The sequence below is a fragment of the Zootoca vivipara genome, chromosome 2 (assembly GCF_963506605.1).
Source record: "Zootoca vivipara chromosome 2, rZooViv1.1, whole genome shotgun sequence".
Taxonomy (NCBI): Eukaryota; Metazoa; Chordata; class Lepidosauria; order Squamata; family Lacertidae; genus Zootoca; species Zootoca vivipara.
Window position 1 is genome coordinate 36,679,149 of NC_083277.1, and position 17,714 is coordinate 36,696,862.

At 45.1% G+C, this 17,714-nt stretch overlaps 1 protein-coding gene across 3 annotated transcripts; it reads right to left on the reverse strand.

Annotated features, from left to right (window-relative positions):
- Positions 1-411: 411 nt before the first annotated feature.
- EFCAB12 (EF-hand calcium binding domain 12) lies at positions 412-16,459 on the reverse strand. Of its 3 annotated transcripts, none has more exons than XM_035108092.2 (10): positions 16,048-16,459; positions 14,106-14,619; positions 12,088-12,276; positions 10,997-11,159; positions 8,577-8,764; positions 7,580-7,793; positions 6,750-6,891; positions 5,460-5,558; positions 3,891-3,992; positions 412-2,738 (listed from the first exon to the last, which is right to left on the reverse strand). In XM_035108092.2, exons 1-10 carry the CDS (start codon positions 16,167-16,169, stop codon positions 2,480-2,482), a joined length of 1,992 nt encoding a protein of 663 aa, XP_034963983.2. In that variant the 5' UTR covers positions 16,170-16,459; the 3' UTR covers positions 412-2,479. The 3 variants fall into 3 exon arrangements, with proteins under 3 accessions (XP_034963983.2, XP_034963982.2, XP_034963981.2); XM_035108091.2 differs by having other exon boundaries at positions 8,577-8,767; XM_035108090.2 differs by having other exon boundaries at positions 8,577-8,770.
- Between the last annotated feature and the right edge of the window lie 1,255 nt (positions 16,460-17,714).

The following is a 17,714-nucleotide window of genomic DNA, read 5'->3' on the forward strand; positions in this document are numbered from 1 at the left end:
CGGCCCTCCAGATGTTTTGGCCTACAACTCCCATGATTCCTAGCTAACAGGACCAGTGGTTGGGGAAGATGGGAATTGTAGTCCAAAACATCTGGAGGGCCGAAGTTTGGGGATGCCTGATCTAAACTGACCATTAGAAACTAGGAAAGAGATCTTGTAGTTATAGTGGATAGTTAAGTGAAAGATCAACAGAGTGTGGCTGCTGTTTGGAAAAAAGGCATTCAGTACTAGAGATTAATAGGAAAGAGACTGAAAAAGCCTGCCGGGATTATAATACCTTTATACATATCTTTAATGTGACTGGATTTTGAATACTACATACTGTTCTAATTGCCCATAAAAAGGAATATATATATATATATATATATATATATATATATATATATATATACACACACATATACATATACTTTTTTCCATTCACCTGTTCAAGGACTTCCAAAGTAGCTTACAAAATAATAATAATAATAATAATAATAATAATAATAATAATAATAATGAAATCATAATACAATCAAGAAACAAAGAGCAACAAACCTTTTAAGAAAAGAGTGAAACCAATAAAAGGAGACTTAAAACACAAAGGCCTGGGAAAATAAAAGGGCACAAAAAAGAGAAGACTTGATGTTAGAAAAACACCCCAGGGATAGAATTTTAAAGATAGGAAGCCACCACACAGAAGGCGCTGTCAATAGTCACCACCTGCCTCACATTGCCCAGTGGGGAACCTCTAAGGCAGATCTTAAGCCGATTGCTCATTCATGCAGTGATCCTTAAGGCAGAAGTACAAAGAAGGAACATGACGATCTACTGGTGGACCTCTGGATGTTTTTGCAAATGTTTCTGGCTCCCAACTGTTTTAACTATAGCAACAACTAAGACTCCCCCCACCCCAAACTATGTGCTAAAATAAAGATTATGGAAGAATCAGGTGTTTTTGTATTAAAGGATTGTGAGCTTAGCTCTGGGGCAAATTCCTGGGCTGAGCATGTGCTCGGGGGCATTCAACTAAGTTTTACTCAGAGTAAACCAGTTGAAATGAATGGAAGTAACAGTCATGCCCGTTAATTTCAATGTCTCCCCCTTCCCCCCAGCTACTATTTCACCCTCTAGTTTGTGAAACATAAAGACCTGTTTTATACTGAGCCAGACAATTGGTCCATTTAGCTGTTGCCTACATGGATGCTAGTGCCTCTCCAGGGTTAAAGGCACATGTCTTTGTCCTTTCTGCAGATGCCATGGGTGTCACCTGGCACTTTTGGCATGCAGAGCATGCGCTCTACCACAGATCTACAGCTCTTCCCCAAAACAGATCCTGCATGCCTGATGTCTGACCACCCAAGTTTAAGGCCCTTGGATCCTGAGCAAATTAGGACGTTTCAGTTAATGCCAGCACTTTGCATCACGCTTGGAAGCAAGGCACGAGCCCATTCTAGGACTCCAAAGTGATGGAAAAGGTGTAGAAAGAGGAATTTCAGGGACCAATTAATCAGGTCACCTTTCCTATAAGAAAAGGCTAAGAGCCTTTTGAGCTTTTCAATTTGCCAGGGTGCTGGGAGGTGACCAAGAGAGGGCCTTGACTGTGATGTATAAAATGATTGGATAAAGAGAATTCTCTAAACACCTCCAGTAATATTTGAACAAGGAGGGGGGATCAGTGGTCTTCCAGGTGTTGTGGAACTACAGCTCCTGTCATCCCTGATCACTGGCCATGCTAGCTGGAGCTGATGGACTTGGGGGCCAAACGACACCTGGAAGGCCCCAGGATGCCTATCCCTGTGCTAGAACCTGGGACCAGCCTTCTGTACCTGTAGAGTCTCCCCATACATTTAAGAACCCTGATTCTCCATAGATACATAAACACTCCTGGTGTTTCCCAAAATTAGGTCTCTGCCCGTTTTTGGACTACAATTCCCATCACCCCTAGCTAGCAGGACCCATGGTCAGGGATGATGGGAATTGTAGTCCAAAAACAGGTGGAGACCCAAGTTTGGAAAATACTGAGATAATACAAGGGTGACAAAATCAGCAATGGGGTCTGGGGGACCTAGCAAGCAGGCCCCCTAAACCCATGCATTTACTTCCTCATCTTCGGAATGCCTAAAGTTAGAAAATGCAGTTGGGGCACATGACTTTTAGAAAATATCTGAAGGAAGCCCTGTTTAGGGAAGTTTTTAATGTTTGATGTTTTTTCATTTTTTAATTATTATTAATATTATGTTGGGAGCCACCCAGAGTGCTGGGGAAGCCAGATGTATATTATTATTATTATTATTATTATTATTATTATTATTATTATTAGTTTACTGACAGCCCTGAAAAACCCCTTTAACCAAACAAGACTGTTGCCATCCATCTTTCACTGCAATCTTCTTACCATGTCCTTGTTTTGCTTAGGATATTGGCTTTTCACAGCAGATCCGCCGGAGTAGTCATGTGCTCATGAAATGTCAGCGTTCTGGAACATTTTGAAACACCGTCAAATATAATAATTACGCTTTTGGGATTCTGGATCCCCGTACAACACGTATCCCTGGTCATTGACTGGCCAGCTGCGGTCAGGATTGTATCTTGCAGGATAGGCTGGGGACGTGCGAGGAACGTGGCTGAATATAGCATTCCCGTTGTCACGGGCTTCCTCGGGTAGAAAGAGACGCAGTTGGCTAAGAAGATGTCCTGGCCAGAAATTATTTGGGTCAGTCTTGGGATTCAGGTGGGCAAACATCTTCCTTAGCTCACTGAAAACAAAATCCAAGGAAATACTGTTAGTGTGAAAAAACAAACCAACGCACAACCACAATATTCAGGCTTCATGAAAATATTGTACAATATGAAAATACGCAAGTCTACGTAAAATGGAAAGGAGGCCTAGCTTTGGAGTAGAGTAGCGTTAGAAACTCAGATATATAAGCTAGTCGCCAAATGATGCCTTAAACCAAGGTTACAGTCACCAAAATTGAATGTCTAGTTGCCATTTTTGGGCAAGATGGCTCTTAAGTCTTATTTTTCAAATGGTGGACTGACTGTGATTGGTTCTCATTTAAACATCTGGCTCATTCAGATGACAACCTTGAGCTAGGTTAAGAGCTTTGAGAACTTAAGGGGGAAAAGTCACTTGATCCAGGGAGAGTCTTCTCTCTCTCTCCCCCCCCCCTCTCTGTGCCTATTCCAACCTCTTTTCCTTAATGGTGACTGCTCCTGCTCTGGCTGCACAGAAAAAGCATTTTGGTTCCTGAAATTCATGATGATTGTGCAGATGAAATACAACTGATAGAATTCTACAGGATGTGGTTTTAGTGTGTGAAAACAATCTAGATCTAAGGATCCCCAGATGATGGAGATGGCAGGCACCATCCTGACATTTAAAGCATTATTACACCACTTTAACAGCCATACCTACAGAATCCTGGGGACCGTGTTTTGTTAAGGGTGCTGAGTTGTAAGGATACCCATATTCTTCTCACAGAGCTACAATTCTCAGAGTGCAACTCCGATTTGCAGGTGACTCTGAAAACTGTAGCTCTGTGAAGGGAACAACTCTTAGCACCCTTAGCGACCACAGTTCTCAGGATTCTTTTGACTGTTTACAGTGATACCACGGTGCTTTAAAAGCATGGTGTGGACACAGCCTTAAATAAAGATGGGATGAGGAGTTTGAGGGAATGCACACAAGCAGGGAGAGAATAAAAGAGTGAAGCAGAGTTAAAGAATATTCTTGTTAAACCTAGGAACGGGAAGAAACCAAAGCAGAGTGGGGAAAAAGTGAGGAGAGGGAAGGGAGGAGGCCAACCAAACCTTTAAATCAAAAGGCTGCATGAGGAAATTCCTTCAGGTACAAATTGTTTTAAAAAACTCTTCTAAAAGAAAAGAAGAAACATTGTGTGCCATACCTTTCCACATATTGTTCCACAAGTATGCCCATTGATTCAGCTAAGGTTACGTGATAACCAGTGAAATAATTATCTGGTGGAAGCGCTTTTTTTGTGTAAGGCCTGCAAAAAGAAATCCACTGTGAGCTTAGGTGGCCAAGCTGGAAAGGAGAAATCTGGTGAACCGTCGACTGACAGATAGAGGAGCCCCAGACCCAACACCTATTTCTATCCAAACAGTAAATCTGAAATATTTCAGCCCGATTCCAGAGCTAATCCCTGGAAGCAAGCGTAGCAAGCGTACCACGTGTAACACACGTGGAAATATTATGCACTCATTCACACTGACTGAAGCATGCTCACTGAATGCAGTGGTTGAATTCAAAGAGAAGGCAGTAGCAACCGGTTCTGCCAGCACTGATCACCGGACAAGTCCCTGACTTATTCTGAACACTCGCCCTGCGAACACTCTTCCCCGTGTCTGCACTGGTGGTGGGAAGCAACACCTCAGCCTCCAGAATAGAGGGAGCAGCCAGCAGGCTGATGCAAAACAGGAGTGGGGAGCTTGCTTTCAGCCCAAGGACCAGATTGCGAACTGGCCCTCCTTCCATCAAGCACCTGAGGCCATCACCTGAGGCCACTTTGAAGGGGCTTGCTGCCTGCGCCGATCAGCTGACTGGTCTGTTTGCAGGCGCGTTTTGGATTCAAACCACGCCTGCACATGGATTTATTTCCTCTGCAGACCGGCAAAGCTGCTCCACTGAGGGAAAAAACATCTGATTGCGAAGCAGTGGAACCACAAACCGAACCTGTGAACAGGCAACTGCAGAGGGGCCTGCTGCTAACCAAGGAATGTCCAGCCTGTGGGCCTGCTTAGGGACAGCGGGAGACCTCATTTGGCTCACAAGGCTGTTTTCCAAACTATGCCTGCTTGTCCCACATCAAATGTCCTACGGGACATCAGGTGCGAGGGCAGGTAAGGGTGCAGCCGCAGAGCAGCAACCAGACGCGTACAGTTTTCTCAGTGTCCTCAGCGGCACAGGAATGCCTCCCATCAGTTTCTTGTGTTTTTTACATTGCAATTTTATGTTGTGAACCACCTTGAGATGTATGAGCATAGGGCGGTATACTAATTTAATAAGCAAAAAAGAGGCAGCCTGTGTGGGAGAGGGGTTTTTTGTTTTTGAATTTATATACTGCCCTATACCCAGAGGTCTCAGGGCATTTGACAGAATAAAATCAAAATATGAAACCACAAAATACATAATCAAAATAAAAACCTAATAACCCCGCCACTACTTTTATGTGAGCTAAACATTTGTCCCATGTGGTTTAGAGACAGAGGCCCCAGAAGTGGCTTTTCGTCCTTACTAAGACAAGACACCAATCACCTTTTGCAGAGTGACCAGGGCAACTTCCATAGGAAGGGTCAGTTATTGAAAGAATAAAGCTGCAATCCTCACCACACTTACTGCTTCCGAGTAGACATGGGTAGGATTGCAGCCTGAGGGGGCCAAACTCAATGGAACAGCTCTATATTGCAAGCACCGGTAAAAATCTAGGATAACTCCCAGCAGATTGAACACATACTTCATTACTTTCCAAAACTCTCTGTATGACTTATAGCGGGTGTTAAGGCTCTTGTCTGTTTTTTGGACCTCTGGCTTCTTAACCTCTGTCGTCTTCTTTCTATGGGAGAAGGATAAACAATTTGTTTAGAGACACCAAGAGGGGAATAGAGGGAGAAGACAAGAAAACACTCAGAACAGCATTTGTCCGCAAGCCTTCTACTATTTTTGCAGCAGCAAAGCAGCAAAAATGCTGTTGTTCAAACGTGGCTGAGGAAATGATTTTAAGCCAGTGACACAGTATTGGAGGCCGTAAGCAGGCTGTGCTCTGAAGCAGGGGCATGGATGTGGCATAGAAATCCTAAGACCTTCCAGTCCAGCGTTCTGGACTTTGCATCAGCTAGTGCTGTTGCTTTTGCTCGTACCAGGTGAGGCATCCGATGCTCAAAGTCCACCCCCTCACTTACTTCAAGCCTTGGTGCTGTTCAAGCCTCAGGAGCATTTCCCGCAGTTCTTGGGGCTGCATTAAGGTACAGTGGTACCTCGGGTTAAGAACTTAATTCGTTCTGGAGGTCCGTTCTTAACCTGAAACGGTTCTTAACCTGAGGTACCACTTTAGCTAATGGGGCTTCCTGCCGCCGCCACACGATTTCTGTTCTCATCCTGAAGCAAAATTCTTAACCCGAGGTACTATTTCTGGGTTAGCGGAGTCTGTAACCTAAAGCGTCTGTAACCTAAGGTACCACTGTATGGTACTTCAGTCAAGAAGAAGAAGAAGAGTTTGGGTTGATATCCCGCTTTATCACTACCCAAAGGAGTCTCAAAGTGGCTAACATTCTCCTTTCTCTTCCTCCCCCACAACAAACACTCTGTGAGGTGGGTGGGGCTGAGAGACTTCAAAGAAGTGTGACTAGCCCAAGGTCACCCAGCAGCTGCATGTGGAGGTGCGGGGACGCGAACCCGGTTCCCCAGATTACGAGTCTACCACTCTTAACCACTACACCACACTGGCTCAAAACCAGGCACCCTAACCTTATGCAGCTAACAGCCTATATTCCCTGTGAAAGTTGCCCAGAACACCCATGTACAATTAAGCCAGGGAGCTGTGGACTGAAAGTGCCCAATCGATTCAAAATGCTCAGTTGCCTGGCTTTGGTTGCAGCAAGGAAATTCCAGCATGAGAATTTGCAAGGACTTCTCTGCTGATTGTACAGGAACTGTAATAGGATATTATCTTCAAACCAAACCAAACCAAACCAAACCTATTTGTATATCTTCTTGACTTCAAAACAAAAACAAAAACCAAACAAACCTTTTTTTGTCTCCCGAAGTGCTTGATTGTTCTGACAGCAATCTTGATCGGTACATAGATTGGTCATAATAACCTCCAGGTTGTCTCATCCTGCGGAAATGGTTCCCCTCTCTTACAATTTTGTCCGGTGGGTAGAGCAAAGCTGATGGTACAGAAAACGAAAATTTTAAAAGAAAGAAATAAGTAGGGCATTACAGTCAACCCACATAACAGTGACATTTCTACCTTAGCTATAAAAATAATCCTAGGTAGGTTCAAGCAACTTGTGGATTTTCCCATGACTCACTTGAGTGGTAGACCTCTAGAGCAGACAGCTTGCCTGAAAGAGCCCAACACGAGCCGGTTCATCTGATTTAATTGGGTGTTGCTGGCATAACTCTGCATCAGCCAATCTCCCTCTCCCCTTTCCCTAGCTTACAGAACTTGGATGGGCATTGCCCGCGCTCTAAAGCCTACCTTCCTAAGATCAAGAAATGCAGCCAAGTTGGTGTGCTTGTGGAGCACTTGTATGGAATCGCAGGATACCAACAGGCTGTATGTTAAGTTCCGCAGTGAAGCCCTACACAATCTTTACTCGGAAATAAGTCCACTAGAACACAACTCCCTAAGCAAGTGGGTTTAGGGTTGTAACCTGAGTCAACTGTATTCTTTGTTATACCAGATCCACCATCCACCAAACCTTAGAACAACTATGTAACAGTGTTATTCTGCCTAGGTATTTGGGGGGGGGGGGTTAGCAGGTGATTCCGACCCTGAGCCAGTGTAAATACCACCCTGCTTTGATGATATATATATACAGCACTCCCTCCAGTCCCCTTGTTTCACCATACCCCTTTTCAGCATCTTCTCGGTAAGCGGGATGCCGTATTTTTCACACAGCTTGAGACACTGAGTGTAGACCAGGTGGCAAGCCATCCGGTGTTTGTCCACCAGCTCTCCCATTTCACCCTGGATGGTGCTCGGAAAGCAGTGGCCGTCCACAACCGCGTCTCCGGATTTTACAAGCTGACACTGTTCTGCGTACTCTATGGGGTTGGTCTTTCTCTGCAACGGAAAGACATTGCCTCTGTTGTTACAAAACATCTCAACGCCGCTGAGAATTAAAGGACCTACTAATACTGGGCTTGCGGGGAAGTGTGGTCCTCCAGATATTGTCGGGACAGCAACTCCTCTCAATTCTAATCAACAGGACTGATGGCCAGGGATGATGGGATTCTTGGTTCAACAGCAGGTTTCCCAGTCATGACCTTATGTATTCCTGACCTTTCTAACCCTGAGGAAAGACTGCTGTCGGGGTGGGGAGCCTGTGTCCCAGCCGGTGTTGCTGCACTCCAAGTCCCATCAGCCCCAGCCAGCATGGCCAACAGTCAAGGATGGTGGGAGTTGGAGTTCAACGACAACAACTGGAGGGACATGAGTTCCCACCCCCGATCTGTGAAAAGGTACCTGAAAATGGTCTGAGAAGCTTCCCCCCAAAAAACTTCTCCCTTCCTCCTGCAGCCTTTTAGTGACCCCAAAATCTGCTCTGAGGGAAGGGGGAATCAGTGTGGAAGGTAATGCTGGGGACAGAAAATGGAAAGAGAAATTGCTGAAAGGAGCGTCCAGTTAGCAGGGGGATTTGACTCACTGCTGTGAATGGAGTAAGTCTAACTTGCAAAACCCAAGGTTTGGGGCCAACTCAACAGAGTAAGACAGCGTTCGAGGAGTAACTCGACATTTCCTTTTACAGCGTCGAAGGTGGCTTGAAAGAGGGATCACTACTTATGGCCTCCAGAGTCAAAGCAAGAGAACAAAGGTGCAAAGAGTTCTGCCGCAGAAACACGGTACCTTAGCCCGCCGTTTCATTTCCCGGTATCTTTTCCCAGCTTCCTCCATCTGATTATAAGTTAGACGCCTGCGGTCTACTTCGGTGTTGATGGGGGGAACTTCAAGCCGGCATATCTTTGGTTCACCATGTTTGGAGAATGTAACGCTTTTCCTACAAGACTTGTGTGGTGCGGAAGGTGGGAGCTCTTCTGCTTCTTTCAGAAGGAGAGAAAGGGGGAAAGAGACACTGCATTATAAACCTGTCAGAATTCCTCACACACACGAAATCTGCGCCGTGACCACCAGCAAGCACCTATCGCCCGACAGTTTAATGCCTTTTCCCTCATGCTGGCTCATTCTCTCTCTTCATGGGACGACTTCATGAGATATTTTTCCTCACAGGGCTCTTCAAAGTGAACAGTAGCCATTCTTGTCATGAAATTCTACTCAGTATTGATCCAGAGCAGAACTCCAATGTTTAGTTAGTAGAGTAAAAACTTAAAACACGTTGCAGGATTCCCCAAAAATAGACCAGAGGCAATTAATATTGAATCCAGCAGAGCTTTACTGCTACTGAAGGCAAATGAACATAATGGTCACAAATCCAATACATTCAGGATTGGCACAGTCCATAAGAAATCCAGCTGCAGCAGACTTAACTTAAACTTACAATAACTTATAATAAGCCTAAACCTTAACACTAAGCATACTATGTACAGAACACCACACCCGAAGGAAAAGAGATAGAAAGAGAAAGAGAAACCCAGGCTCCTTCTGGCCCTAATACTTTTATAGCCAGCGTGACATTGACTGAAAGAGATAAGAGAACCAGTTTAAACCATCTGTCCTCAGCTTCTCAGAAGGAATAACCCTCACATCAGTAACCTTCTGCTTGTTTCTTTCACACAGAGAATCCTCCAGAACCCTATTGAATTAATTAGAAAAGATCAATACTTTCTGCACTAAGAAATGCAAACTGACAATTCTGGCCTGTTGTATTAAAAGAAAGCAATTCCCTTGAAATACTTATTTGAGAGTAATCACCTCAAATCCAGTACGGCTTACTTCTGGGAGCATCTGCACTGCACTGGGAATTCTAATCTGAGGTACAGACTCATAGAACTGTGGAATTGGAAGGGACCCAAAGGGTCCTCAAGTCCAAAGCAGGTAGCTATGGTGAAAACCAAAACAAAGCAGCCCTTATTTCTGATATTAATTCAGAACGCTTTTGCCTCTGGCTCCACCTCTACTGGCCTGCAGCCCCTAACAGATTACACACACACCACTGAAGGAAATACAGCTCTTGACATAAAAAGCCTGTACTTTTGACTCTAAATTGCATTTGTTGGGGTTTCCTTGGAGTTGGCACAGCAAAGGGGCACTTTTCCCTGCACCTTTGTCCCTGGCCAGCAGGAGTGGAAGAACTGCAGCGGCAGCTCCTTAGCTTCTGACTATGGGCTAGGATGGCAGCCTTACAAGATATTGTATTGGACAGCAGAGTATCTTTTGAAGAAGAGCGAAAGCATGGACTGAAAACTGAGGGTGGCCTCCCCACCCCCCGCTGGCATGGTTTGCTGGATGGCCCAGGGCCGGCGCATCCATTAAGGCGAACTAGGCAGCTGCCTAGGGTGCCAAAATGGAGGGGGCGCTGGCCAGCCTGCCCGCCGCCCACCTGAAGCCGCTGAGTTCGGCGCTCCTTCCGTGCCCCTGATGGCCAGGCGCCCTGGCGCCTTGCGCCACCCAGCCCGGGCCTAGGGACGGGGCCCTCCCTGCTCGCTCGCTCAAGCCGGGCCTACTCCTCCAGCAGCTAGCACGCCGAGATTGGGCTCCAGAGGAAGCAGGGGAAGGCCGCGCCAGAAACAGGGAAGGCTGCTAGCTGACAAGGTAAAGAGACTGCTTTTTACCCCTTCCCCTCACCAACAACCAAGGAACTCTCTTTTTATTTTATTTTTTCTACTTTTTATTTTTTCTATTTTCTATTTTTTTTATTTTTTCCCCTATTTTTTTATTTCATCTGGGAAATTGGGGGGGGGGAGAAGGTGATCTCGCCTAGGGCGCAAAAAACCCTAGCACCGGCCCTGGGTTGGCCCAGTCATGCCACTCAATTATTTTACGTGAATACTGACGCCGCAAGACCATTGCTGCTGGAGATGAAAAGTTATTCAGATATGATTCAAACACACCTTTCAAACATGTAGGCCAAACATGCCTTTCATTCCCATCTGTAATCAGCTTGGGTTAGCAAGGCTCTTAGAAATCCTTGGAGGTGCAGGATAAATTGCTACGATACACACTGGAGTCCCAACTTAATTTTTTTGTACAAGGAATTCCTGTGATAACCTTTATTACAACCACCAGCAACTGAAGCTGAAAACTTCATCCCCCGTTAGCGACGTCAAGACAACAGAACCATGTCCTAACACTTTTGCTTGTTTGTTTACCTGGCTTTGATTCTTTAGGCTGCCTCCATTGGTCTCTTATGTTATCTGTCCATATTTTCTGACACTGAACCAGGTCATCATTGCTTATATAATTCACTTTCTTTGACATCATGAGGTAGGTGACCACCTCTTCCAGGTCAGTTGTACTGAGAGGAATGTTGGTCTGTAAACAAGTATAAAATCAAAACTGTAATCATCAGGTCCAATCACAGTAAGATTGAAGATATGTGACCACCAAACTGAAGAGAAAGAGTCACTCCTTATTGCAATCATCTGCCTTATCTTTGTACGTTCTTCACAAAATATGCACGTTTGAAATGCATTATATCCTAAAAATACACATTAAGTATGCATTTTAACCTAGTACAGTGGTGCCTCGCTAGATGAACGCCCTGCAAGACGAATTTTTCGCTTAACGAAAGGATTTTTCGAGCAGAGGTTGCCTCGCTACATGAATTCGCATTACGAAAAATTCGTCTAGCGAATTGCGGTTTCCCATAGGAATGCACTGGAATTCAATTAATGCGTTCCTATGGGCAAAAAATAAAATAAAATAAAATTCAATGCATTCCTATGGGATTCGCTAGACAAATTTTTCGTTATAAGAATTGACCCGTGGAACGAATTAAATTCGTCTAGCGAGGCACCAGTGTATGTGCTTAATTTTAATGTATATTTTTTGATATAGTTTTTGTGCCGAGAACCATATCAGCAAAGTGCGAAAACCGAAAGGGTGATTTCATTTCGATCAGCGTATTCGCCCGGGAAGGAGAATTCAGAACCCGTTATATTCAAATGCTGACCCACTGAAATCCTTCAGCATCCGTACTGTGTGTGCCCCTGTTAGCAGCAAGTGAAATGATGTACAGTAGTTGCTGTGCAAGAGGATGCCTGTGCCCTGGCTAGGAGCATAAGCATATAGAAGCTGTGCACACATCCTTCAACGTAAAAGGAATCAAGTGTGCGAAAAAGGGTTGAATGTGTGATTCCCATGGCTGGGAAGCAACAACCGAAAATCCCCACCCAGGAACATCTACCCAATCTCTCTGTCTAAACATGGACATGGTTTATAAGTAGTCTTTGCCACTTACTTCTTGGATTATTTTAATGAAGTCGTCTCTCTTGAACCTCATCGTCTTGGTGATGTCTGATTTCTTAAAGAGGTCCACCAGCTTGAGTTTCTGCTTGTGCAGAAGGTTTTGCAGCGTCATGAGCGACTTGGGGAAAGGAGCGTGGATACGAGGGACGACAATCTTGTGTGGTGGCTTCGGTATCACATTCTGAAAAACATTGGGCAGGGATGGAAAAAGACATGTAAAACTTTCTTCCTGCGAAGAAGAAACGTTCTCATTGGTCATAGGAACACAAAAGAACCAGCCAATCAGTCATCACAATGAACACAACATTATGAAGCCATGTAGCCAATAAGAGCTGGCGATGTGTTGATGTTGACGGCAAGAAAAACAATTCCCATTGACTCTGAAAAGAGGGAACAGTTAAGTGTCCCTTTTGATCAGGTGAGCAAGCTGAACTCCCTGTCATGCTGCAAGTTTTCTTACTGGCCAGGATTGCAAAACAAGCCTGTTCCCCTGAGCCAAATGCAGTTTGTGGAGTTGCGGGTGATGAGTTGAGGCAGAATGTGGCAGGCAATTCCCAATTAACATGGGGTTTGTTGCAAGGCACTGCACATTTAAGTGAAATTGAGTATATTTGAAGAACCACCATTGAAAAAGTCTGCAAACACCCCGCCCCACCCTGCCCTTTTCCTGACGCTTCCGGGTCACTTCCAGGTTTGGCGCGATGCATGCATGCACGGTCACACACATATTGGACGCACCTAAAACAGTCGCTGTCTGTATATATACATTCACATCCCATTGAAGAGGATACACTGTAAAAAAACTGTGTCTACTTTTGCTTCCAGATACACATGTCCATGCATATTGCATTACAGTGGTACCTCGGTTTAAGTACACAATTGGTTCCGGAAGTCTGTACTTAACCTGAAGCGTACTTAACCTGAAGCGAACGTTCCCATTGAAAGTAATGGAAAGTGGATTAATCCATTCCAGACGGGTCTGCAGAGTACTTAACCTGAAAGTACTCAAACCGAGGCGTACTTAAACCGATGTATGACTGTACCTTAACAAAATGCCCATTGGCTGCACATCCCTGTCCTCATCCTGCCCTAATCAGGATCTATGCTTGATGGGATTGTGGCAGGAGAGGGTTAAGGTTAGCTGCTTGGCAACAGAGACTCGCTCTCTCCCCCCCCCCAATATCCTTCCTGGTGCAAAGGTTTTTAACCTTTCATATGTATGTGTGTGTGTGTGTGTGTGTGTGTGTGTGTGTGTGTGTGTGTGTATGACCTTGTTGTTATATTTGTTACATTGTTCTATTTTTGTTAATGGATATTGTGAAAGAGTAATAGCTGAGATGGGGGAAATGAAAACCTCCATTTCGGGTCTTTACGGTCTTCAGTACCTTAAATCAGTCAGTCAGTCAAATTTGTCCGATCTGCTGAGCTGCTAAGACACAGGCAGAAACCTTATAAGTAGAATATTTATCCCAACCCATCAACAAATTATGTATTTCTCCCCCTATTCAAAACTGAAACTCCCTAGAGAATTCTACGAGATAGCACACAGGGAGCAAAACTGCCTTAAATCTCAAAACAGCTGAGTTGTTGAGGCCAGCTGTGGCTCTCTGTGGCACTATGAACTTGCAAGTTCCTAATAAGTTCCAACACTCTGTCACACAGGCAATCCCTAATTTACCCGGCCCCGGGGAGGGGGTGCGTTCCGGATCATTGCGCTCTTGCGTAAAACTGCAAACCCACTGAAAAAGTCTCCAAACACCCAGTACTACCCTTTTAGTGACGTCTTTATGACGTTTCTGGGTTACTTCCGGGTTTGGCATTGTGTGTGTGACAGCACATACATTGGTCACACCTAAAACAGAAGGAGAGGGAATCAGGCAGTCGGAGCCAACATCCTGGGCTAACTGTAAGTAAGAAGGCAGGCAGGTGGGGGCTAGCTGAGGGCAGGCAAAGATGGGGGGGGGGTGCCCTGCCACACTAGCCCCAAAAGGACCAGCCTCCACCACTTACCTCAAGGGTGTCATCTTCCCACAACTTGGCTTGCACTTTAGTCTTCAATGCTTCCTTGTATTCTTGTATCCTCCTCAGCACATTTTGTTCCTGCTCACTGATGGGCTCTTTCCTCATAAGCCACTCCTCAAGGTCCACACAGTTCAGCAGATTCTGCAGTTCTATTCTTCCCATGATCCAAGCTTCCAGCTCTTGCAGGTCTGCCTCCTCTTTCAGAGCGGTTTTATCTTCAACCTCTGGAGGTTTTCCTGAGTCCACAGGTTTCTGCTCTGGAGCGGGAAGTTCAGGCGGGTGAGGCCTGGGCCCGCGAACCGCCATTTCACCCATAGGAGGGGCGATGAGAATGCGACGTCGAGATCTGGGGGGCCCGAATCTGCTTGCTTTCACTTTGAGGAAAAAATGTGGATAAGCCTCTCTGATCTTGAACTGTTGAAAGCAGTGATCTAAAACCCAGTCCAGGTTTTCGGCGGGGGAGTCTTCGCACGATGCTTCATTTGACATAGCTTCGCCTTCGCTGAACGAAGGGATGAGGAAGTTAAATTTACCCCAATAAAACGAAAGCTTGTTTTATATCCCTCCCCCTCAAAGATAAGTCTCTTTCCATTAGACCTCCACCAGGAATGGATAATTCTGCTCTTTCTGCACTGTGTTTGATCTGACCATTCAATCACAGTTACACAAGGGCACAATTACAGGCTCTCTCTGAGACACACCATAGTAATGGCTAATGAACAAACAGAAAAAAATAATAAAATAAAAAAAATGAAGAAACAGAAGGGGCTGGAGTGTCTCTATGGCTGGGCAGTTCTTTCTCTTACTGAACACATACTAGATAAACTGTTTGGCGTATAACAAAACGTGCTTGTTTGTTTATTAAAAAAAATATTGCATGTAACCAGTGTTCAGATTAATATATGTGTGTGGCGGCGGCGGCGGGGGGAGGAGGACGGGATTGCTTACTTTATGTGATGGCCTCACCCACTATTGTTTTTAGAAAGGGATGGAGAGGGGGACAGTAATTTGACAAAAACTACAGGGGGCTGGAGCTTGCAGATTTCTTAAAGGGCTCTCATACCTAATTGCCCCCCCCCCCAGCATCCATAAGCTGGGCACCACATTTCATTACTTCAATGTGCAATTTGCGTGCATGGCGCATTACTGTCGTATATAGAACAATAAATTCATGGGGAAGGACTGCATTTATTCATGGCATAGGAACTACATGTGTTACTTGTTTCGCCCAATGAGCGGATAGTTGAGAAGACAACCCAGAACAGGTGTCTTCAAAGTCTGACACCTCAGCTTGGGTTGCCTGCTGGGTGATTGTGGCCCTGTGTCTCAGCTATCATGCTCTGGGAAACATCAGTGTACAGTACAGAAAGAATGCCTCTTTCAGTTGCTCACTCAGTGCCATTGTATAATAGCAGGAAGCAACTTAAAAGCCAAATCCCACACTATGCTCGTGAGAAAGAAAGAAAGAACTACTTGGTAAATTGTACCAGATAGTTAAGATTGCCAGTTTTAAAGGTTTTTTACATATCTACACACCCTTCTTTCATAAGGAAAAACAAACCAGATTTTACAATACTAAAATTAGTCTACCCCTATTTCTTTACAAGCAAAGAACAACCTCTTGGGGGGGGGGGTTATTGTCTTTTATATGCTGTAAGGAATGTTGATGTTTTATATGAATGCTTCCCTGTTCTGTTTTATAATTTATTTATGTATGAGTTTTTCTATGTAACTTGCTTAGATACCTTTTAGTTGACAACTTTGGGCCCATCGTGAGGGCACCCCATTGGCCATCTCCAATAAACACTAACAGTTCCTAAGTACTGCACTACTGAATTCACGTCCAAAAAACCCCTACTGAACTAGTTGTTTATAAAGAGTTATCTGTGCGAAACGGGCTCCGCAAGGCCTCATGTAGCAGTCTACAAACCTCTTGGGCGAAGAAAGGACACTTAGCCGAGGTTGTTGCGATGAAATGCTAAATTGCCGCGATCCACGCCGAGCGCCTGATGTTGGCGAGGACCAGCTCATCTGGTCCATTTTGGTCGACATTTCGGTGTACAATCGGACGCCTCCTTAACGAAAAACTCGTCCGGTGGGTTTTTCAGAAGAAACTCAGAAAAAAAGCCTTCTTCTCATCTCAGATCGGCAGAGAGGAAAGAAGAAGCAGAGGACGAACCCCTTCTTTCTCTCCTGTAGCCCTCAAGCGGCCCTGGTAGCAAAAGGGCAAGGTCCGCGTTGTTCTTTCTTACGCATATGCGTTAGAGCACAAGGCAAGAGTTGCATTTTGGCGGGCGCCAAGGCAACAGCCGCGGCCGCCGGCAGCTGATTGGCCGAGAGACGCCGGCCCGAACGTTGTGTCGGCAACCCTGGGAAGCAGCTCGCGCCAATCCTGCGCGGCAATGAATGGCTCGGCGTCGCTCTTGCGCCTGGATAGGGGATTCTCGAGACGTGGCCCGTAAAGCGGGAAGGAGAGTGGACGTGGCGCAGGCTTTTGGTTTGCCCGCAAAAAAAAAGGCAGGCAAAATCCCACTGAAGTCAGCGGGGAATGCGCGTAGCTCTCAAGGTGAAGCACAAGTTAACACTTAAATCGGTTTCTGTACTTCCGCGTCTATGCAGCTGGCCGAGCAAGAGTAAGCTTCCCAGAGCGACTTTTTCATAGTCGGTTGCCATATTTCAAACAGTGAAAATCCGGAGCTTTCTTGGGCAAAGTTGTTGAACTTTTTTTTTAACTCCCCACCCCCACCCCCTGCCGTTTCTGAGCTATTTTTATGGAAAATCGGCATGGGCTGCCGCACACCCGAAGTTTCCTGGGCATCCAATCCAATTCCACCAGGATGCCGTTAGAGACAGCGGTATTCCGTATATAACCGGCAAATTCCAGACGTATGGCAACCCTATTTCCATAGGAGCCAACTCTTAGGAGCTGACGGGTCTTCGCCCCCCCTAAAATATTTGAGGGAGCCCACCCACCTCCAGTTGATGGGCAGTGCCATTCAAAGTGTTTGTGCCATGTCATGTGATCCAATTTTGCGGGGCAGGCCTCCCCCCTCCCCATATTTTATTCCAAGTTTGCACCCCTGTCTACTTCACTATTCATCCTGCAGCTCCTAAATTCTAGAGCATGAACACTGCCCATCATGAAATTGTTTGGCTATATAAAAAACAAACCATCTCATTGCTGGGACAGTCCCACTAAATATGTTTCTTTGGCAACATTCATGAATATTTCGTATGTTAAGTACCAATGAAAACTTTGTATTCCACTATGAAATATATTTTATGGCACTCATTCTTTTCCAAGTTTTATATGATTATTTTATTCTCTTGTAATTTTATTTTTCCTCTTTTTATTATTGCTTTCAAATACAGATAGGGTGAACTCACAGAATCAGCAGGTTGCCACAATCAGCCATTTGGAACTATATTTTCTATTAAGGCCACTTACTTTTATTTAAGGAAATTAGATGTTTTCACTCTAACAAACACTGCTCTTTGCAGTTTTCTTTGCCATGTTCATTTGCTGCAGAAAATGTGCCCAAGAGTCTTGAAGCTTCTTAAGGATTAATTTATTATGTTATACCCCTTCATGGCATG